The sequence below is a fragment of the Eleutherodactylus coqui genome, chromosome 13 (assembly GCF_035609145.1).
Source record: "Eleutherodactylus coqui strain aEleCoq1 chromosome 13, aEleCoq1.hap1, whole genome shotgun sequence".
NCBI lineage: Eukaryota > Metazoa > Chordata > Amphibia > Anura > Eleutherodactylidae > Eleutherodactylus > Eleutherodactylus coqui.
Genome location: NC_089849.1, coordinates 15348538 through 15373071, shown reverse-complemented (window position 1 = coordinate 15373071; position 24534 = coordinate 15348538). Strand labels below are relative to the sequence as shown.

The 24534-nt window shown below is 46.6% G+C and overlaps 1 protein-coding gene across 1 annotated transcript in view; it reads left to right on the top strand.

Annotated features, from left to right (window-relative positions):
* Positions 1–24534, top strand: part of LAMA5 (laminin subunit alpha 5) — a 146020-nt gene that overhangs the window by 44193 nt on the left and 77293 nt on the right. The window contains exons 3-11 of the mRNA XM_066586920.1: positions 8191–8308; positions 14406–14524; positions 14609–14779; positions 15611–15708; positions 18995–19110; positions 22106–22224; positions 22615–22705; positions 23997–24131; positions 24419–24478. Coding sequence (XP_066443017.1) covers positions 8191–8308; positions 14406–14524; positions 14609–14779; positions 15611–15708; positions 18995–19110; positions 22106–22224; positions 22615–22705; positions 23997–24131; positions 24419–24478 — 1027 coding nt within the window. The remainder of the gene's footprint in view (positions 1–8190; positions 8309–14405; positions 14525–14608; positions 14780–15610; positions 15709–18994; positions 19111–22105; positions 22225–22614; positions 22706–23996; positions 24132–24418; positions 24479–24534) is intronic.

Below are 24534 nucleotides of genomic sequence, written 5' to 3'. Positions count from 1 at the left end.
CGCCAAAACAACAGCTTGTTCAAGCCTTGTTCCCGCAGTGCAGTTTTGGCGCAGGTGGCTAAGGGCTCTTCCACACAGGATGGGCGATTCCGCAGGACGCTGCAAAATAATCCGCCGTGTGGAACAATCTGCAACAAAGTCCTCATTTCTAGTTTACGGATTTCAGTGCAGCAGGTCCGCGCCAAAATCCACATTCAGGCCTACAGATTTTGGGGAGGATTTGGAAAGAAGAATATTTCGTAGCGTCTGGTAGAATATTCCACTCCATGGGTTTATTACATATGATGGATTAGATACTCCAGCTCAGTGCCACACAAGATACACAGGTCAGCCCACAGTATCACACATGGTAGGATTAGGTACACAGGTGAGTGTACGTGCTAACTAGGACTTGGAGGTGTGGAGTGGAAGGGTCTGCCGTTCAGGGGTAGTACCCTCTACTCACACCGGGTAAGTCACCTCTAATTTTTATTACACGAAATTGTGTCTTCTGGATATTTGTAAGAGGAGCGCTGTCCTCATTGTTTTTCTATTCTCTTTTACATGGTAGGATTAGATACACAGGTCAACACACAGTATCGCACATGGTAGGTTTAGATACATGGCTCAGCACGCAGTATCACATATGGTAGGATTAGATACATGGCTCAGCACACAGTATCACACATGGTAGGATTAGATACACCGGTCAGCCCACAGCATCACACATGATAAGATTAGATACACAGGTCAGCACACAGTATCACACATGGTAGGATTAGATACATGGCTCAGCACACAGTATCACACATGGTAGGATTAGATACATGGCTCAGCACACAGTATCACACATGGTAGGATTAGATACATGACTCAGCACACAGTATCACACATGGTAGGAGTAGATACATGGCTCAGCACACAGTATCACACATGGTAGGATTAGATACATGGCTCAGCACACAGTATCACACATGGTAGGATTAGATACATGGCTCAGCACACAGTATCACACATGGTAGGATTAGATACATGGCTCAGCACACAGTATCACACATGGTAGGATTAGATACACAAGTCAACACACAGTATCACACATGGTAGGATTAGATACATGGCTCAGCACACAGTATCACACATGGTAGAATTAGATGCACAGGTCAGCACACAGTATCACACATGGTAGGATTAGATACATGGGTCAGCACACAGTATCACACATGGTAGGATTAGATACATGACTCAGCACACAGTATCACACATGGTAGGATTAGATACATGGCTCAGCACACAGTATCACACATGGTAGGATTAGATACATGGCTCAGCACACAGTATCACACATGGTAGGATTAGATACATGGCTCAGCACACAGTATCACACATGGTAGGATTAGATACAAAGGTCAGCACACAATATCACACATGGTAGGATTAGATACATGGCTCAGCACACAGTATCACACATGGTAGGATTAGATACAAAGGTCAGCACACAGTATCACACATGGTAGGATTAGATACATGGCTCAGCACACAGTATCACACATGGTAGGATTAGATACATGGCTCAGCACACAGTATCACACATGGTAGGATTAGATACAAAGGTCAGCACACAGTATCACACATGGTAGGATTAGATACATGGCTCAGCACACAGTATCACACATGGTAGGATTAGATACATGACTCAGCACACAGTATCACACATGGTAGGATTAGATACATGGCTCAGTACACAGTATCACACATGGTAGGATTAGATACATGGCTCAGCACACAGTATCACACATGGTAGGATTAGATACATGGCTCAGCACACAGTATCACACATGGTAGGATTAGATACAAAGGTCAGCACACAGTATCACACATGGTAGAATTAGATGCACAGGTCAACACACAGTATCACACATGGTAGGATTAGATACATGGCTCAGCACACAGTATCACACATGGTAGGATTAGATACATGGCTCAGCACACAGTATCACACATGGTAGGATTAGATACATGGCTCAGCACACAGTATCACACATGGTAGGATTAGATACATGGCTCAGCACACAGTATCACACATGGTAGGATTAGATACATGACTCAGCACACAGTATCACACATGGTAGGATTAGATACATGGCTCAGCACACAGTATCACACATGGTAGGATTAGATACATGACTCAGCACACAGTATCACACATGGTAGGATTAGATACATGGCTCAGCACACAGTATCACACATGGTAGGATTAGATACATGGCTCAGCACACAGTATCACACATGGTAGGATTAGATACATGACTCAGCACACAGTATCACACATGGTAGGATTAGATACATGGCTCAGCACACAGTATCACACATGGTAGGATTAGATACATGGCTCAGCACACAGTATCACATATGGTAGGATTAGATACATGGCTCAGCACACAGTATCACACATGGTAGGATTAGATACACAGGTCAACACACAGTATCACACATGGTAGGATTAGATACATGGCTCAGCACACAGTATCACACATGGTAGGATTAGATACATGGCTCATCACACAGTATCACACACGATAGGTTTAGATATAAAGAGCAGCATACAGTATCACACAGGATAGGATTAGATACACGGAGCAGCATGCAGTATCACACACAATAGGATTAGATACACGGAGCGCATACAGTATCACACACAATAGGATTAGATACACGGAGCGCATACAGTATCACACACAATAGGATTAGATACACGGAGCAGCATACAGTATCACACACAATAGGATTAGATACACGGAGCAGCATACAGTATCACACACAATATGATTAGATACACGGAGCGCATACAGTATCACACAGGATAGGATTAGATACACGGAGCGCATACAGTATCACACACAATAGGATTAGATACAGGGAGCAGCATAAAGTATCACACACAATAGGATTAGATACACAGAGCAGCATACAGTGTCACACACAATAGGATTAGATACACAGAGCAGCATACAGTATTACACACAATAGGATTAGATACACTGCGCAGCAGCTTGCTCTCCGTTGTACATGTGATTATAATGCTGGTACTATGCCCATTATGTACTATGTGGCGGCTCGCGCCATCAGACACTTGTGGTGCAGGTGAGGCACTCAGGTGTGATTGTGGACGCCGGTATCACAGTTCACATTCCTGGACAGCCGTGCCAAAAGCACATTAATGATTTGCAGCCGCGCTCCTGCCTGGCACCTTACATAACAGGTACACGAAAAGGTGGGTGACAGCTGGTGGGAATCCTCTGCTTGCCTGGACCTTAAAGGGCACCGTTGTGCAGTCATAGATGCCCCCATCACGTATCGCTGTATGCAGTAATCTGGGTGGCACCCCTGTGAAAACTATAATGCCCACCATCTGCAGGGTTTACCAACCTTCTACAGGATATGCCCATCTTTTGCAGCGTATGCCCATGGGGCACTGAAATACCTTTGATTTTAATGAAGCCGCTGATCACCTCCACCACGTCTCAAGGAGGTGTGCGTTCCTTTAAGGATGGGCACATCTTGTTGTTTCTTAGCTTTTATTGAGTATCACCTACAGTATGCTATAATAGACGTTACAGTATGCTGGGACTTGTAGTCCTCCTCCATCTTCTAAGTGGGTAGTCAGTGCCAGCTGCAGATGCTCCTCGCCTGGACGATCTCCTTACATGGAGACATAACATGGATCTCTACAGTGACGGTCTAGAAATAGAGCGGGCGTACTTTCCAGGCTCCCCCATTTTTTTTTAACTCCCCCTTGCCCTGGTGAGGAATGTGCGTCGTCTCTGCGAACGTAGACCTGAGCAATAGCCAAATATTTATGTCTCTATGTCCGAAAATATACAAATTATTCCAGAAAATTCCGCTTCTGATTCCCTCGGGGTCACTATTTGGGATTGAGTGTTCTTGTCTTATTGGACATATGGTCAGTGGGTACGTAACCATAGTAACCAGCCAGACTATTACGTTTGTATAGACCACAACATGGCCGACAACCGTTACATTGGTTCCAAGAACAGAAGCCATTGCTTTTGTGGCATCTGACAGGTGCCCTTACAGTGCTGCCCACTAAACAGTCTCCTAAGGGGCAAAAAATGCCATACAATCTGGCCATATATACCATCCTTCCCCCTCTATGCACAGCTGGGTCCGGGTATGCATGGGCCATTGGGCAACCGAGTCACAGTGGGCCCCTTACTAATTTATAGGCCCGATATGCCAACTTAGTAATTTATAGGCCCCGCTGTGCACCTTTAGTAATTTATAAGCCCCACTTTGCCCACGTAGTAATTTATAGGTCCTGCTTTGCTCCTTTAGTAATTTTTGGCCACACTCTGCATCCTTAGTAATTTATAGACCCTGCTATGCCCACTTGGTAATTTATAGGCCCTGCTGTGCTACCTTAGCAGTTTATAGGCCCTGCTGTGCACCCTTAGTAATTTATAGGCCCCGGCATGCCCTTAAGTCATTTATAAGCCCCACTGTGCCCACTTAGTAATTTATAGGTCCCACTCTGCCCCTTAGTAATTTATAGGCCCCACTGTGCCCCCTTACTAATTTATAGGTTTCACTGTGCCCCTTTAGTAATTTTTGAGCTCCACTGTGCTCATTTAATAATTTATAGGTCCCACTGTGCCCGTTTAGTAATTTATAGGCCCCATTTTGCCCACGGTGTAATTTATAGGCCCTGCTTTGCCCCATTTAGTAATTTTTGGCCACACTCTGGATCCTTTGTAATTTATAGGTCCTACTATGCCCACTTGGTAATTTATAGGCCCTGCTGTGCCACCTTAGCAGTTTATAGGCCCTACTGTGCACCCTTAGTAATTTATAGGTCACAGCGTGCCCGTAAGTCATTTATAAGCCCCACTGTGCCCCTTTAGTAATTTATAGGTTCCACTGTGCCCCTTTAGTAATTTATAGGTTCCACTGTGCCTCCTTAGAAATTTATACTTACTTATAATTTATAATTGCCACTCTGCCCCTGAGTCATTTATACGCCCTGCTGCATGGATACAGTTGATTTCAAAGAACAAGAACTGGATTGATCCCACCCACAGGGGCCCCCAGGCTCCTTAGGTCCCGGCACCTGCTTGGGTTTGCCAGGTGCTGACACCGACCCAGCTTCTGTGAGTGCAGTCATCTCTACAAAGCCGAGATATCACTTGACAGCGCCTTCAGACTTAAGTTGCCAGTCCTGGGGCGTAGTCCTCACTTCTCTTCTGAATGGCGTTTTGGTGGTACAGGAGGGATTTGGGGTACTTTCTGAGTGCCATCACACCCACCCGTTCTGTTGTGCTTCACCTTTACGGACCGCAGGATAACTAATAGCATCCCTGATTGATGCCCAGGGCTGTCCCCTCCACCTGATCAGTGTGCCCGGCTTAGTGTCAGATGAGGCTGGCGCTTCCCTGGGCTGCTTTGTCTTGGCAGCTTGATGGATGGCATAGTGGAAAGTTGGCTTATGTGTGCTATGGATGACTCCCCCGCCGTGAGTGTGTTTAATTACGGCAGCGATGATGGAAGCACGGGCCGCGCATTACAGGGACTGTACACAATAGGCATAAATAAACCGTATCCCTCTCGTCGGGCACACCGCGTACCGCTCTGTGGGGATTATTAGCGCCATTATTATTATTGGGCGCATCCCAACATGTTTTATTAACCCTTTAGGGCTAAGCAGATGATTTGGGGGCAGAAAGGGAAGTCTGTTACTGCCCACCATGTGCCATTTATAATTCTGGCGCCTGCTATCACAGTGAAGTGGCTTCTGGGCCCCTCAGGCATTAGGGCCCGGGTGCCGCTACTGTCTCTGCACCCGCTATTGTCATACCCGTCTCGGTTACAGACTTGTATAGTGTTCAGTGAAATGAACAGTTCTCACCCAGACGACAGGACCCCTTTAATAGAAGTCCGGGGGCGCGCAGGAATTGCTCTTTACGTTTTTGTGACCCCCACCTTTCCCCGGAGCAGACTCTTAAACCGATCCCATTCATTTCTATGGGATGTAAATTGGTCCCTAATGCGTCCATTCAGTGAAGTAAACCGTATTGAGGCGCTGATACTTTATGCTTCAGTTATCCGATCAGATGGGGAAAGCTGATGAATAGAAACGTGGGTAAATAGTAGTGTGAACCCGTGAGCCGTAAGCCGCTCGTAGGCAATCAACCAAATGCCCACCCCTCCCCCACCATTAGTTTGGCTTGGTTGAGCATGCATGTTATTTCAATGGAGCAGTGAGGAGATAAGCGGCCACCAGAAATATGAGGCTGCTTATCTCCCAAAGAAAGCTAAAAGTTTGGACAGGAATCTATTGTTCTACTGGGTGGTAGGGTAATCATCCCGAGGGTCTGCTAGACCCCTCCATAGAGTATTAGATTGCCTATGGACATCTTAACCCTTTCCAATCCACTGTCTGACCTCTGAAGACATTATGATTTAAGGCTGTACAGCTCCGATGTTGGGAGACGTCCGTCAGGGTTCTCTTACTGTATATTGCCAGCCTCTCTGATGTCAGAGCCTATCCGTGTCACCTCATGCAGTACTGGCTTTAGCCAGCAGATAGCGCCGTTGTATAACGGCAGAAAAAGAGTAAGCCCCGTAGGAAAACCAGGATACAAATTGGATTGGAAAGTGTTAAAGGAACACTCCAGGCAAAATGTTTAGCTTAGTGCATGGCCTGAGGGGCCGGAGCATGATAGAGGTTCACTTTTTGGTGTTGCTGTGCCATTGCTCCACCCCTCAGACGCAGCAATAAGCAGATGATTGGATTTACATGGACCAACTGTTGTCTGAATAGTCGTTCAAAATAGTCGCTGATGTCTCCGACTGGCTGTTGTGTCCGTCTGTACAGAGCGATCGCGGTTCACTTGTTCAGTTTTGCGATCGCTGAACAAAGGAGCGTTTACAAGGAATGACTAGTTAGGGGGCGTGGGGTTCTTTGGTGGGCGTGTATTTGAAATTTTGATACCTCCCCAACATACGCTCATTGGTTGGCAAGTAAATAAATGCGAATGGGCTTCAAGGAAACACTGGCTGCTGTGAGGATACCGTCAAAGGGCGAACCAGCAAGAGGCTGTAACAGCGAGAATTCTTTAACAGACTGCTAAGTCGAGGATAACTCGCACGTATTTATGTGTTTTCGGGAACCAATGATGACTGTTAGAGCAAAATGTTCAAAAAGAGACGGGAGCCAATCAGCATTCAGTGGGAGGGGCATGCCGAGCAAGCGCACACCTCCCTGCAAAGTTGTTGGTTAGTTGTTTAAAGACAACGATTGCCTGTTTACACCAAATGATAATTAAACCAGCGACTACTTTTAGGTGAGCTGAAGCTAAGCGACTAGTGAGCGAAGTCTCTCTCGTCACCCGGTTGGTGGCCATGTTTTCACGGAACAACTGTCGCTTACATTCGCTCTATCAGGCGGCGATTCGCATGGTTGTTGTCCCGTGTAAGGCCTCCCTATCACAGTGTATCCATGTTGTCTGATGTGTTCCTTTTAAGGCTGGGTTCACACAGGGCGGATTTGCCGCGGTTTTGCCGCAGATTGCCGTTGCATATCCGCACTGCGGCAAAACCGCTGCGTTTGCAATGCAATGCAGCACAAATGAGATTTGCCAAAAAGCTGTTCTCACAGGACGGATTTTTTCCGCACAGCCACAGAGCGGAAATGCAACTGCGGCGCGGTTTTAAAAGATGCAGCATGTTCATTCTTTGGGCTTTTCCGCAGCGCTTTTTTGCCCATAGACCTCTATGGACGCAGCCAAATCCGCGACAGATATGCAGCAAAAAGTAAAAAAGCGCTGCGGAAAAAACCGCTTGCGGATTTTTCCGCACGAAAATCCACAGAAAAATCCGCAAGCCCAAATTAACCTTTGGAGCGGTTTTGCCACAGAAGCGGTTCCTTTGTGGCAAAACCGCGACAAATCCGCCCTGTGTGAACCCAGCCTTAGACTTCCAACTCCTACTGATTTACAACAACATATCAGCTATCCCTTCTGAGTATTTTTCACATATATTTTGCAAATCCATGTAATTAGATGGCAGCCGTGTGAGATGGGTGTGGATTTTATTAGGTACCCGTTGGTGGGCACTGAACAAATTCCGATGGGTAGCGCTGCAATGATGTAGAATCCGTCATGGCGACCAAACTTACAGAATTGTTCTTTCTTCCAGGTGTTTCACGTTGCTTATGTCTGGATCAAGTTTGCAAACGCTCCCCGACCAGATCTATGGGTGCTGGAGCGGTCTACGGATTTCGGTGCCACTTACCATCCCTGGCAGTATTTTGCATGTAAGTTTGATTTTTTTCGTAAGGTAAATGCCCGCCTCGGACGCCATTTTTCTTTTTGATCTAGAAAGCTCTAAAGTTCTGTGCAGAATCATTTCCTACCGTATATTTGTGATTAACGGGGTTGTGCCAAGATATAAAACCATTCCTTATGCACAGGATAGGGGATAACTTTATGACCGTGGGGGTCTCACTGTTAGGACTCCCGTGGGCCTGAGAACAGGAATCCTGAAGGTCTCCGCATGAATGGAGGTTACACATGCACACTGCCGCTCTTTTCATTACAGCGGGAGCGCTGAAAACTGCCAGAACAATTGAAATGAATGGCGCATCAGCTCACCTGTGCGACCTCCACTTGGTTCATGGGCATCCTCCTTCTCGGAATCGGTTGTAGCCATGCACTCAGACCCCCCGATCCTCATGAATTTATTCCCTATATGTGGAAGGGAATTACTTTATATATTGGCACAACCCATTTAAAGAAGAACTTGCTAACCACCTGCAGTCACCACTAGGGGGAGCTCATAAGCTTACTGTATACAGATTTGTTATTAAGTACAAGGGACTCTCCAGTCCTGGAGAATTTGTCGTGAACTGGAGTGGAGAAATAATATTACCTGCCGCTCTCCATCTTCGGTGTTCTGCTCCAGATCCGCCAGTTACCAGGCCTAGATAGCCGTGCCGCTCCTCTCACTACCTGTGCATTGGCAGTCTGAGACTGTTCTATGGACTACCATTCACTTGAATTCATGGGCCACCTCCATTCACTTGAAAAAACCAAGCGGCTCTGACAAGTGAACCATTTCTCGCTCCGTGCCCTGTCGGCAGCCGCGTGGACACAGGACGATGATTGCTTGAATTTGCTGTTTCCAGTGAGAATTTGTGCAATAATCACGGTCTGTATTGGGTAGTCAGTAGGGGCGCCACCTTTATCAGCAAAAAATACTGACCAGGATAATGGGGGTGTGGTTAGGGGCGTGGTTTACCTCATTTACTCCACCTGGCCGCCACCATTCTTATATTATACACTAAGGGCTCATTCACACGGGGGTATGGGGGCTGCGTATTACGCGTCTATTCTTCACGCATGTAATGTGTGTATTTACTTTATATATTAAACCCCCATGATCTATAATGGCCATATTACACACCAAAATAGGACACTGCGTTTTTTTTCACGTGTGAATAAAACACGTTTGAATGGCCCAATGTAAATGAACGGGCTTTTAGGACTGCGCATTACACGCTTGATAAAACACGCATAATACACAGCCTCCATAGGGCCCCCTATGGCCTGTTGTACTAGGATGACCCTCAGTGGCTCCAGTAGTAATAGGACCCCTTCTAAGTCCGCTCTCACCCCTGGACCTCTTGCCGGGTGGTAACATGGGCCCCTTTAGTGGCTCCAGTAGTAATAGCGCCACTTCTAAGTTCCCTCTCCACCCCTGGACCTCTTGCCGGGCAGCAACCATGTCATCAAGCACTTTAACTCACTCTGAAGGTCCGGTTGAGATACCTCTGCAGGCTCAGAGAAGATGTTTGCGCTGTGTACCAGATGTGCAGGGATGCAGACACCGGGAGGAGTGAGAATGACCAAAACTTTAGAGTGAGTTATAGCCCTTGATGGCAGGGTTACTGTCGCGCCGACACACAGGGTAATTATTCTTTACCATCCATTAATATGAAAAAACGTAGGGTGGCATTTAATATTAGTCCCCGCCCCCTCCTCCACCCTCCCCGCCTCCAGGACAACTGGGACCAGAAGGTCGCGTTCAATGTACATAGAGTAAGCTCCTGAGCTCCCTCTAGTGGTAGCTATGGACGGTCATGTGTTACCAGCAAACAGGACAAGGTTGGGATTCAGAGACTGATCACCAGCAAAGGAGGTCTATGAATGCCATTATAAAGTAAATGACCCCCTCCTGTGACCCAGGCTGTTCCTTCAGATAGCGCAGTCCGGCACGGACTGTATCTCTCGCGGTGTCTTCAGCTCCCCAGTTATATATAGCTCTGAGAACTCAGTTTGGAGACCGCTAATTGGAAGAAGATGAGGAGATCTGTACGGAGCATCGCTTCTTGCCAGGAATTTCAACTTTCAAGCCCAAATCCCCGGGGTGTGCGGGCTGTATCTCCGAGCCTTCATCTCTTATAGTTAACCACATAAATACTTCACTGGGCGGAACCACATCCCTCCATATTACCCCTCACACCGTTATATCGCTCTGTCTTACCCCGTCCTTGCTAGAATCAGGAGTGCACAGGGTATGGTTTCATAATGCATCCGCTTCAGTCGTTGGGTGACCCCGAGAACACGTGGAATCGCACAGCCACTGGATAAGTAGTCCTTTACATACGGAGTTGGCAAATTCATGCTATGAAATATGGCAACCATAGACTCCCTTCTGGAGTGACTCCTGGGAAAATATGGAGAGAGAGAAAGGAAAGAGGTTGAGCAAACCCAATAATGTCAGAAGTTCGTGTCCCAGATGAATGTCCAGGGTTCATAAGCCTTAAGGAGGGTTGTGAAAACTCGATATTGGATGTGCTACCAACCAGGTGGGTGGGCTGGATATGCAAAGACAAAAAAACTGGTATCTCAGCGCAACGCTCCAATAAAAGTCATAAGACAGTGGCATGAAATATCCAACTTTTACTAAATGAAGTCAGCAGTAGATAAGCGTTTTGGAGTGAACCCCTTCATCAGACAAACTGGGTAGTACTCTTAGGACTGCAGGGACATGAACCAAAAAGTGCCGGTGGCACCAGGAGTGGAGAGGGCTGAGGTTGTGACACCAGGAATGACAGCCCCTATCCTCTCCGCTGGGTCCATATCCCTGCAGACCCAAGAGTGATACACTACCCAGCCGGACTGATGAAGGGGTTCAGCCTGAAACGTGTACCATCTGCAGGCTTTTAATGCACATAATAAGAGTGAAGTCTTCCCACTGTCTTACGACTTTTATTGGAGAGAAATATTAAATTGGGATTTCATCCAGAAGATCTGCTCATCTACTTAGCTGGCCTCTACGTGATTTCACCGGTGAGGTGAGAGGCGCAGCTTAAAGAGCCTTTAAAACTAAAAGGGCTCCGATCATCACTTGTCGGACCCAGGACTTGCATCTGATACAGGACTGTCCACCTTTCCGCTTTCTCCTTGTTCCAGGACTGTTGGAAACAACATCCCAGACTGGTATTTTCAATTATGTTACTCCTTTTTATACTTTCTTACTGCCTTGTGTGTATTTGGAGCTTTTTACCCTTTTGTACATTTTCCCTTTTTGTATATTTTTTATCTAAGCACCGCTAACTCTTTTTAGAATAAAGGTACAAACTTTATTAGTTGTCCTTCAGCTCTGATAAAGTAACCCATAACCCGAAGGTATATTAATTATGTTTCGGTTGGTATCCGCACAGTAAGCAGGACCAAGATAGCGGACCTACCTGATAGGAACGGTCAGTGGTGGCAGCAAAGTGTGTTGGGGCGTGCTAGACTTTTGAGTGTAATTTAGACTGGAAATAAGTCAACCCTGCGATCTACCCCTGGGTGCCGGACGTCAAAGGTTGGTGACCATCAGTCTTCCCCTGGGTGCCGGATGTCACAGGTTGGTGACCATCAGTCTACCCCTGGGTGCTGGACGTCACAGGCTGGTGACCATCAATCTACCCCTGGGTGCCGGACGTAACAGGTTGGTGACCATCAGTCTACCCCTGGGTGCCGGATGTCACAGGTTGGTGACCATCAGTCTACCCCTGGGTGACGGACGTCACAGGCTGGTGACCATCAATCTACCCCTGGGTGCTGGACGTCACAGGCTGGTGACCATCAGTCTACCCCTGGGTGCCAGACGTCACAAGTTGGTGACCATCAATCTACCCCTGGGTGCCGGACGTAACAGGTTGGTGACCATCAGTCTACCCCTGGGTGCCGGATGTCACAGGTTGGTGACCATCAGTCTACCCCTGGGTGCTGGACGTCACAGGCTGGTGACCATCAATCTACCCCTGGGTGCCGGATGTCACAGGTTGGTGACCATCAGTGTACCCCTGGGTGCCGGAAGTCACAGGTTGGTGTCTACCCCTGGGAGCCGGATGTCACAGGTTGGTGACCATCAGTGTACCCCTGGGTGCCGGACGTCACAGGTTGGTGACCATCAGTCTACCCGTGGGTGCCGGATGTCACAGGTTGGTGACCATCAGTCTACCCCTGGGTGCCGGATGTCACAGGTTGGTGACCATCGGTCCCATTAACCCCGTTACAGTCTGGATTTAGCTTTAGGCATGACTGGAAAAGAAAATATCTCATAACTCGGAGATAAAACCCAATATGGCGGTCCTCCGTTTTTACGCTCTATGATACATTTTTTCATCCAGCTATGATTGGCTGTGGAGCCATCCATGAAGTACTATCCCTTTAACAGATGGTGGACATACCCTCCTGTATTGCTCCTACACTTGTTACGGATGGTGGAACCTCTTCCTGCCTGTGTAATGTCCATTGAGAGCAATTACACGTATAATGCGCAATCCTTCCTGGTCATCGACGTCCGTTCACGCGAATCTCCTCTCTCTTTCGCTATGAGCGCCATATGCCGGGCAGATGCGGAGCTCTCAGCCTTCCTGCTATATTCTGTGTGATTCTTCTTATGGCCCAATGCTCACCATGTCTAGTACTGTGTCTTACATGCCAGAAGGGCCTCCGTGGGCCAACCATACATGCCAACCCTTGTGTAGATGTATTAAAGGAGGTTTCCTATCTTATATTGCTAGAATATGCCATAACGTAATGATTTGTATGCCATCGACATCTCTGGGCTTCCCACGATCCAGAGGATGAAGGGGACGCAGCACTGTTCTAGCACTGCGCTATTTCCCTTCTTTTCCACAGCAGCTTCTGATCACCCGGCCGTCCGGGGAACGGCAGCTCTTCCCCATGCAAGTGAATGCAGTCGGCTGCAGTACCCTGCACGGCCAGGTGGCTGGAGGTGGCACTGTGCAGGGACACTAAGAAGGGGATGTAGTGCTACAGCTTCGTTCTCAGGATTGGTGGGGTTTCAGAGGTCAGCCCCATCATTATATAAGATACTTTAGGCTTCGTTCACACTCAATGGATTTTGGTGCAAATCCACATCAAAATGCATAAAATGCTGTGTGTATTTAACACTAGAAAGTCCTGTTGACATTCGCGTTTAAACAAATGCACCAATATCGCGATCGCAAGTGTGAAGGCGCCCCGAGTCCCAGAGTTCTGCCGCAGATTAAACTCTCAGATTCACGTGGGAAAGATCTGACAAATGTCCATGTGAACAGTGCCGAGCCTAGGGTAGATGGCACCCTGTGTGGAATTTGTTTTTGGTGTCCCCCCTATCATAACAAAGAAACTATATACATATTGCGCTGATAGGCAGTCTACCTGTATTCTGCTTATGCATACCCACACCAGAACATCTCACTGAAGAAATATGGTACCATAACCAAGAGCGTAACATAAATACAGCAGGAACCAACCTCATAACATAAATACAGCATGAACCAACCTCAGTACATAAATACAGCAGCAGACCAAAACTTATAGCATAAATACCGCCCCAGGAACAAGCTTAGAAAATACATACAGCACCAGAACCAAGCTCATAACATAAATACAGCATGAACCAACCTCAGTAGATAAATACAGCACCAGACCAAAACTTATAGCATAAATACCGCCCCAGGAACAAGCTTAGAAAATACATACAGCACCAGAACCAAGCTCATAACATAAATACAATACCAGAACCAAGCTCACAACATAAATAAAGTAGCAGAACTAAGCATTGTGTTGCAGACACATCAATGGGCTGACAGCAGCACCTCAGAACTTTAGCTGTACTGTGGTAAGTACTTTCTGCTTCCTGCTTTGACCACTGTGACAGTGGCCCTGGGAATCAGCTGATTGTGGGAGTCTGGGCAGCGAGCCCCACCAATCATCTATTAAGGACCTGTTGGTCATTAATAGAAGAAATTTAAAAAGGATACCTTTTTAATTCACGCTGTGGAAAGTCCTTGGCTCTTCATGTGAACGTACCCTTAATGCCAACCTCTCCTCAATCTTATTTCCTAGCATCCAAGAGAGACTGCATCGAGCGCTTTGGCGCACAGACTCTACATCGGATCACCAAGGATGATGATGTCATATGTACCACAGAGTATTCCCGCATCGTGCCATTGGAGAATGGAGAGGTGAGTACGTCTGACCTCGTCTTCTGTCTTTGACCCCCACATTGGTTCTCTTCCTCATTGTGCTTCGTACTCTTGTGGTTCCAGATTGTCGTTCCCTTGGTCACCAAGCGTCCAGGAGCTTTGAACTTCTCTTACTCGCCTCTACTCAGGGAATTCACCAAAGCAACCAACATTCGGTTAAAGTTCCTCAGAACGAACACGCTATTGGGCCACCTTATGGGCAAAGCGCAGGGGGATCCCACCGTAACCAGAAGAGTGAGTAGCATGAACGACCCTCGATGAAATGGGCATGGAGGGCTCGCAAGCCCCATCATTTGTAGACGGCAGATAACTGCATGCTCCAGATCCTAGAAGCTTTTGGGGGTCATCTTAAACAACCATAACCACGTTTTAGGTAGTCTAATCCAAGAACTGTCACATCGTCCTTAAAGGGGTTGTCCATGACTTTTTGGATTGACCATAGAGCAGTGGCTTGAGTTGGTATAGCATTGAATTCAGTAGGAGCTATGTCTGCAATGCCGACCTGGGCTACTGCGTTATGGTCAGTGCGAACGGCTTTCTGCGCTGTCCGTAGTGCCGGAGGCAAGGGAATCAGCTGATTGGTGGGGATCCTGAGCAGCAGACTCCCGATGATTATCTATTGATGACCTGTCTTGAAGACAGATCATCAATAGAAAAAATCTCAAAAGTCTTGAACAACCTTTTTAACCCTTGGCAATCCAATTTTGGATTCAGGGTTTCCTAGGGGGTTTTCTCTTTCTGCCATTATACAATGGCACCATCTGCTGGCTAGAGCCAGTACTGCAGTATTGGACATGCTGGAGAGGCCCCCGACAACAGAGCGGCCAGTAATATACAGTAAGAATACCCTGCCGGACGTCTTCCGACATCGGAACCTGTACAACCTTCAATCAGAATGTATTTAGACGTCAGACAGTGGATTGGTAAGGGTTAATTTTGCTGCGTTCAATGCAGTCCTAATCTATATGCATGTGAAGTTATCTTAATGTTCGTGGCCTATGGGGGTCAGTAATAAAGGAAAAATGTTGATCACGGATTCTGAAAAATTTTTTTCAATTTTTACAGTACTTCTACAGTATAAAAGATATCAGCATCGGGGGGCGCTGTGTCTGTAATGGACATGCTGAAGTCTGCAATGCCAAGGATCCTGCTAACCCTTACAGGTAAAGACCTAGAAAAGAGCTGATAAACAGTGGAGGGCGCAGTATGTCTGCATGTTCACATCCATGTAGCCTCCTATACGGTGTGATACCTTCAGGATCTCTCTGATCGCGCTCTATCCATGTAGTGTGCTATACTTTGAATGATCGCTGCATTAGGAACATCTACTCAGTAACTGGGTGGATCACCTTCTTGGTCGATCGTGGCTTTCAGATGTCGGGGAAGAGATTTTGCAAGGTGGTAAGCATACTCCATACTCAACTCGCCCCATGCCCGCTGCAGCAGCTCCGTCAGGTGGTGCACATTTTGCGGATAAGTGGGAGCAGAACTCACAGCCTTTTCCAACATATCCCAAACATGGGGTTACAGTCCGGTGGGTTTAGGCCAAGGCTGTATGGAGAATTCATTGTCATGTTCCTCAAACCACTCCCTAGTGATCTGAGCTCGATGACACAGAGCGTTGTCCTGTTGATGGCACTGTGGTCAGGGAAGACTTCCTGAAGATATGAGTGCAGATGGTCAGCTAATAGGATTGTGGTATGATGACCAATGGTCCTAGGCCTTGCCAGGAAAACACTCCCCAGGACCCTGACACCACCACAACCAGCCTTTTGAACCTCAACGATCAGTACACCCATGGGATATAGCTTCATGCTGTTTACGCCAGATGCGGACCCGGACATCCGTATGGTTCAGCAGGAAACGGGACCTGTCACTGCAGATGACCTTCTGCCATGTGTCCTAGGTCCATTGACGTCTTTCCTGAGACCATGCAAGGCGTTATTGGTCTTTGGCTATTGAACCCCAGTTGACTCAAGGTATTTCTCATGGTCATTTGTCTAACCTCCCCGCTGTTGGTCTATTGTGGCTCATCATTGCTGAGATACCAGTTATGCCACCGAAAGCTCACCTCAAGGATCAGCCACACATAGCCTACTGCTGTGTGATCTTCTGTCAGATGTCCATCCATGGTTTAACCAATCTTGGTACACTCTTGATATCATGAAGTGCAACTGTTTCAGAAATCCTGCCACCACACCTCGGGGCACCAACAATCTGCCCGCGGTCAAAGTCACTCAAGTTGTCACGTTTACACAGGACTACTAAATGTTGCCTTCTGCTGCGGGAAGGGAGGCCAACCCATTATCTTGATGCCGTCACCTGGTACCGCTTTACTGATGACAAGATGCCACAAGCCAACTGTTCCTGATGCAGTGAGCGTTCAGTGTATGGAATCCAAGCAGCTACTTTCCTGATCATTGCCTATGGGCTGGATGTCAGCATACAATAGATTACTAATTTGCAGTAAATTTATTGCCTTGTGGAAGCAATGAGCTCAATAAGGTACAAGGTTCAACGTGCCTCAGCTGTAGAATGCCTTCTATACATGTATATACTATGGGTTCCTGGGTCTTTGCCAGCTATTAGTTATTAGATGCACCCTGACAGCTGCAGGAGCCGAGGCTGAGATGATGGACAGGGTTTGTCTGTGGATCTGCCCCTCTTGTCAGCAGCATCTTCTTGCCTCTAGCAGATTCTTTGACATGATCCAACACAGTCTGCAGACGTCTGATGAGAGGCCGTGTTTTACCCCCAAGGATGGCACATGACCCCACCAGCAATCTGCTCTGATTCGTATGACAGGTTCCTCTAAGCCGAGAGTACAGGCAGTCTCTTATGTCTGCTGGAGGCTTTGACGCTTGCTTTAGGCACAAGGGCCATTACCTGTGATTTATTGCTCTGACAGATGGTGCCTGAGCCTTATATATCTCCCCATACGTGAGGCACATGTTCTGCACCGGGCTGCCAGCATCAGGACAATGCTTATGATGTGTGATTGTAAAAATCACTTCTTGTAACTTTGTTGCATTCTTTGAAAAACTTTTTTCTACCTTGACTTTTTCTTTCCCCTCTACTCTGCTGAATATCTACCACCAGTGGCCACAATGTATCCATATCGACACGGCAAATACTCACCCTACAATCAATCAGCCCTTTTTCCTTTTTTCTGAACCTTTGCTCCGTTCTCTAAGCCAGTATGATTCTGTTATCTACCTGCACTCATGTTGTGCCTCTTTGCCTCATTATCTATTATCTTTGCCCTTGCTCTTCATTCGAAAATCTTCTTGTCCCTCCTCTTTAACCCCCAAAATTTCTCTCCCTCTTTATCCAAAACTGTCGGCCCCATCCTTTTAACTCACAGATCTTGTTCTTCCTCACCCTTCCTCTATATTTAAACTTTCCTTTACTTTCCCGATCACTCAAAAATTTCCTTGCCCTTCCTCTTCACTCAAAAATCTCGTTCTTCCTTTTTACTAAAAAATGTCCTTGTCTTCCTCTTCGCTTAAAACTTTCCTTGGCTTTCCTGATCACTCAAAGATTCAAAGATTTCCTTGCCCTTCCTCTTTATTCAAAAGTCTTGCTTTTCCACTTTTCCTATAATTTCCTTATCTTGCCACTCTTTTTCACGCCAAAATCTCATCGCCCTTCCTTTTTACCTAAAATTGTCCTTGTCCTTCCTCTTTCTCCCCAAATATCCTTGCCCTTCTGTTTCACCCAAAAGTCTTGTTCTTCTGCTTTACCCCCAAATTTTCTTTCCCTTTCTTTCTATTTCTTGCCCTTCCTCTTCACCAAAAAAATATCTTTGCGCTTCCTTTTTAGTTTTCTCCTTTACCCCAAAATCTTCTTGCTTGGCGCTTTACCCAGAAATTTCTTTTCTCTTTCTTTTCACTCAAAAATATCCTTGCGCCGCCTTCTTACCCCAAAACCTCTTTGCCATTCTTCGTGCCAAAAGCTCCCGCCCTTCCTTTTTACCTAAAACTTTACTTGCCCTTCCTCTTCACTCTGAAATGTCATTGTCTTCCCTCTGGACCAGAGATTTTCATCTTGCTGTTGCTCTTCTCCAGTGACTTTCACCATGGCCATCTTCTCCTTCAGTAACCCTTACATGGCCGTCTTTCCCCTCATTGACCTTCACCTTGCTCTTACTCCTTGTAAATGATCTTCAGGTTGACCTCTTTCTTCGTTGCTGTTGATGACCTTGTACTGCCTCTTCCTTTGACAAGTATGTTACCCTTCCCTCAAGCCACTGAGCTCCTGTTTACTCTCTTTATTCTCCTTCACCCGACCTTCCTCCTCTCTTCTGACACTGACCTTGCCCTTATTTCCAATCCAAAAACAATGTATTTTGGGGGGCTGATGCCCCTTGGTGGCTTCTGATCTATTATCCCCCTGAATGTCAATGAGCAGATCTTCTTCTTTAAGACTTTTCTCCCTTTCTCCTCCAAGGCTTCAGTGTTACTGCCAGCATAATACTTGCGGACCATCATGTGACAGCTGCTGCCCCGGCTACCGCCAGCTCCCGTGGAAACCGGCAACCATGGATAATCCCAATGAATGCGAACGTAAGTCCTGACCTCCCCGCTTCATCCCCCAGCCTTAGTCAGTGTTTTCTAAGAAGGTCTTCCAAGAATAATGAGAAGTCCTGCAGTTATGTGGATAAACGTCTCCTGAGGCGGCTCGGTCCCACATAGTTGTTTTTTTTAATGGCCATTTTTATGGTTTGGACAACATCTGTTTCTAAAGACTTTGTCCGTGGATAGGACTGTGGCGCCCGTAGATATGAGACTCGCGTTCCAACCTGCTGAAACAAGTCCAATTAGCTGTGGGCTGATGTCTCCGCTCTGTTTCCTTGGTTTCCAAGATTCCTACTTGCTGTCATAGAATGGAATCATTCATGAGAACTATCCATTAAAATGTGCTGCTACATCGGAGGTCTGATACATTGTAACGAGCCCTGCACATGCAGCGTACTTTAAGGGCCCATTCACACATGTGCTCATATTTTTTACTGACTGTGTATATGGACCGCACACGGACCCATTGAGTTACATTGGTGTATTCAGGGGTGCTTTTTTATGTGGACTAATGATGCATGTAAGAAAATGCAGCATGCTCTATTATGATGCATATTAACCCTTTCCAATCCACTGTCTGACCTCTGAAGACATTATGATTTAAGGCTGTACAGCTCCGTTGTTGGTAGACGTCCGTCGGGGTTCTCTTACTGTATATTGCCAGCCTCTCTGCTGTCGGAGCCTATCCAATGTGTCACCTCATGCAGTACTGGCTTTAGCCAGCAGATAGCGCTGTTGTATAACGGCAGAAAAAGAGTAAGCCCCCTAGGAAAACCAGGATACAGATTGGATTGGAAAGGGTTAATGGACCAAAATCGGTCATTTAAGTCTATGGGTGTTTAAAAAAAAAAATTTTAAAAAATCGCAGCAAATGCGCATTAGCGTTCATATTAACTTAACGTGTTTTTACACTGTTTTCCGTTGGTTGTGACAAAACTGGCATCACTTGGGCCCTTATTTCATTTTTTTGCGTGCATGAAAAAGCAATAAACACACACAAAGACATAAAAAAACACACGGGCACAAAAAATGCACATACGCACGCATTAAAAATGGTGAGTTTTTCACGAACTGAAATTGCATTGTGAATAAGGCCCAAGGACAGGTGTGCAGCCTGTGGATGCAGCAAGGAAAGTTCCATTTAGGGACCTTTCGCACTTGTATGGAAAATTCCTCACCAAATTCCACGTGCCTCTGTGCGGGTTTTTGATGCAGAATGCAAAATGACTTAACCCGCCCAGCAGTTTAGGATGAGCTCTGTTCGTTCTGAGGAAAAAGGACATCACAGTTTTGGACGACCATTCTTTTGGTGTTATGTTAAAGCTACGATTCTTGACATTGAATTGACACCAAAAAGCATGTCAGTCGCTCTTACAGAACCGGAGCCGCAGCCGTTTGAAGTTTAGTCAGGAATACTCAACTTCCAGCTGTCATTCCAGTCAGTGTGTGCAGAGCAGAGAGGGAGGGGAGACCAGCGGCAGCAGAGAAGATCTGGGATTCTACTGTATGTCCCCCTGTCCCAATGGAGGGGGGGGGCATGAATGTTTGTTCATGTTATCACCACCACATCAATCAGAAAACAGATTTGCTCTCTGATTGTCTCATATGGTGTTTTTCCCAGAAAAGGAGTGAAATGATGAGGACTTGCTCATCTCATCGCTCCTCTACATTAACACTTAACCCCCGCAGATGCTGCAGTCGCTGCAGACCATGGCATCTAAACTTTCATACAGGAAAAAAAAAACGTAAAGATTTTTTTTTGTCTTTACACAAGGCTATAAATATTGAAAAAATTAAAGGAACAAAAAATCTGCACATAATTGGTATCGCCACATCCGCAACAACCTGCACTATGAAATGTTACAGAATTTATTCAGCACCGTTGCAGAAAAGAATCTATAAAGTAAATTCACCTGCGGGGCAGATTTTAAGTGCACAGTATGTTAATTTATGCTGCGGATTTCAGCTCTTTAAATGAGGGAGCGAAATCCACAGCAAAGCAGCAAAACAGCAAAACAGCATGTGACTTGGATTTACATGCGTATTATAACATGGGTCTGCACTAGAGATGAGCGAGCACGCTCGGTTAAGGCTGATGCTCGATAGAGCATCGGTCCTGTCGAGTAACTGATTACTCCACCGAGCACCATGCGTGGGGGGGGCAGCGGAGGGAGGAGAGAGAGAGAAAGAGATCTCTCACTCTCCCCCTGCTCCTTCCCGCCCCCCCCCCCCCCGCATGGTGCTCGGTCGAGTAATCAGTTACTCGACAGGACCGATGCTCTATCGAGCATCAGCCTTAACCCTTTCCAATCCAATTTGTATCCTGGTTTTCCTAGGGGGCTTACTCTTTTTCTGCCGTTATAAACAGCGCAATATGCTGGCTAAAGCCAGTACTACATGAGGTGACCAGTGGATAGGCTCCAACAGCAGAGAGGCTGGCAATATACAGTAAGAGAACCCAGACGGATGTCTTCTAACATTGCAGCTGTACAGCTTTAAATCATAATGTCTTTAGATGGCAGACAGTGGATTGGAAAGGGTTAAACGCGCGTGCTTGCTTATCTCTAATCTGCACCAAAACCCACTATGTGTGACTGTAGCCTAAGGTCTTGTTCACACTGCGTAATGTTGCCGTAGATTTTGGTGTGCCCATTGAATCCTGCGGACTTCCTTACTGTAGTTTATACAGCGAGGATTTGGCAAACCACGCAAAAAAATGGACATGTTAATTCTAAATGTGGTTTAATCGTGGAAACTGCGTTGACAGCCGCACACAGATTTGCCGTTAATCCGCTTAATAGTCCACAGCAGAACCCTCAGCCTCGTATTTCTGTCATGGGTTAAAGCGGCTTATTTTATCCATCCGCGGCAGATAAAAGTTGGCGGCAGTAAATCACTTTTGATAGGTTTGCCGCCCGTTATGTGAAATATCTTGTTACATCCGACTCCAGGAAGATTAACCAAGTGTTTTCTTCTCTCACAGCATGCAATTGTAACGGACATGCCTATGACTGCCACTATGACCCAGAGGTTGACAGAGTCAGGGCGAGCATGAATCGCCAGGGCCAGTACGTAGGGGGAGGAGTCTGCTTGGAATGCCAGGTAAAGCTGATATGATGCCCAATGTCTGCATATTCCATTACCCCTGCCGAACAGCTGCTCGCCAGGTCGGTGCACTGAACTGATTTTAGTAGGAAGCAGATAGCTCCGTTCCTATTACAGTGGCCAGGCTTGGTATTGCAGGCCAAGTTCCCATTGAAATGAATTGGAATTTGGCCTGCAATACCAAGCCTGGCCACTGCAGTAAGAACGGAGCTGTCTGCTTCCTGAGGAAATCAGCTCTGTACACAAATGTGCTGTCCTCAGCACATTGGGTGGGGATCCTGAGTGACTAACCCCCACTATTCTGCTATTGATGATCTGTCCTAAGGATGGGGCATAAATAGTTTACAACTGGACAACCCCTTTATACTATGTTATTGAATTCTTTAGCATAATACAGATGGCGTTAATTGTGAGCGGTGCCGCTCAGGATACTACAAATCACCGGATCATCCCACTGACTCGCCGTACACTTGTCAACGTAAGTACAGCTAGACGAGGTCAGTATATGATACCAATATGTCGTATACACTGGCAGCTAAAGGCCATAGTCAATCATTTTTGTACCCAGCTGTTACTGTACATGCCGCATGTAATGTCCCCCTCTTTTGACTCACATTAAGGGGGTTTCCTTCAATTCGACCGGCATAGGTCAGCTGATCACCCACTAGGGGTCCGGCTGCTGAAACTGGAGCATTACATAGTGCCTATTGAAGTCAGTGAACTACTATGTAATACATGGATGGACCAATTCCTACTCTTTGCAGCAGCTCTCTGCTCTGGCTAATAGAGGTGGCTAAAATGGAGACCCCCTTATGTGACATAGGCTGAATTGGGGAAACAATATGCAAATGGGAGATGGTACAGTGCCTCTGCTGCGCCACCTGTAGGATGGCAGCTTCTGTATAAATCAACATCCAATCCTCTATTAGTCTAGGGACTCCCAACAGAACAAGGACCCTTGACGTGGGTTGTGAGCTTGTGTATTTTGGCCATAATATTAACCAATACCTCGTATTTATCAGTATTTTTGCAGCAAGCAGTCTAGCTTTAGATATTGGGGGCGCCCAGGGTGGCAGTGCCAGTGTAGTCCACTGCTGAAGTGCAGGGCAACCAGCCGGGATGGAATATGGCGTCATTAATAGGTTGTAAGCCTGTGTGGTGCACTACACGTCCCATTTGGCCTGACACCATTTCCATGCTTTATCTATGTGCCTGTATCGTTTTTGAAATCTTCCTATTAGAAAAATATGCAATTTTTACACATCTCAAAAACGCATCTTCGGCGATTCGATGTGATTTTCTCGGAAACCAAATTGTCCTTACAGTAAAAATTACATTTTTTCAAGCTTGATTTAGGTCCGATTTTGCACTCGCCCGCGTAAATATAGCCGCCGTCACATTACTAGACCTTCTAGAAGGTTGTAGGGAAGTTACTTTCCAATAGGTGGCGCTGCAGAAACATTATACCATCTGCTATTTGCATACCAAATTTCCCAGAGGAGCATTGCATGGCTGTAAATCTCCTTCTACTTGGCGGTCTCCATAAGGAAAAACAGTACCCCTCCTCACTTGGGGAGACAGTATGAGCCTATGCCATTGAACTGTACAACGCCCCACTGACTATACTGTATATAGAGATAGTCATAATGAACTCGGTGTCTTAGACTCTGCGCACATCTGTGTCGGAGGCTCCGCCTCCAGCGCAGATCCAGCATGGAATGCTAGACGAAAAACTCCTGAATGCACTTACCCGTTGTGTTCCCTTGCAGTTTGTGTCTGTGACTCTGAGTTCATGAGTGGGACTTGTGAGGACCTTACAGGAAGATGTTACTGCAAACCCAACTACACTGGCGAGGACTGCAGAGCCTGCGCGGACGGATATGTGGATTTTCCTCAGTGCTACCGTAAGTTTCACCTTGAAATGTGTTGCAAGAAGAGAAAACTAACATGGGATGTATCTGGGGGTTCGAGCTGTTCACCACCCCACAAGCTGGCACAATGCATGCCTCTTGGCAAGTGGGTGATTGGCACAGACTATAATTCAGCAATATCATTCCAGCTGATGAATAAACCTAGGGACGGGCAGCATACATTAGGAGCTTCAGTGCAAGTGGATGAGATGTAGGGTGCAGTACCTGATCTGTAACACCAGATGGCACTATGACTCTTCTCTCCTTCTTTCTCCTCTAAGCTGTTTCAGATACATCTGACGACACAGGCGCCCAGAAGCAGCCGGCGGGGGAGTTCATAAGTAAGAATCGCTTTATCTGCTCTTTTCAAAATGTTCTCGGCGTCCTGTCCTCGCTG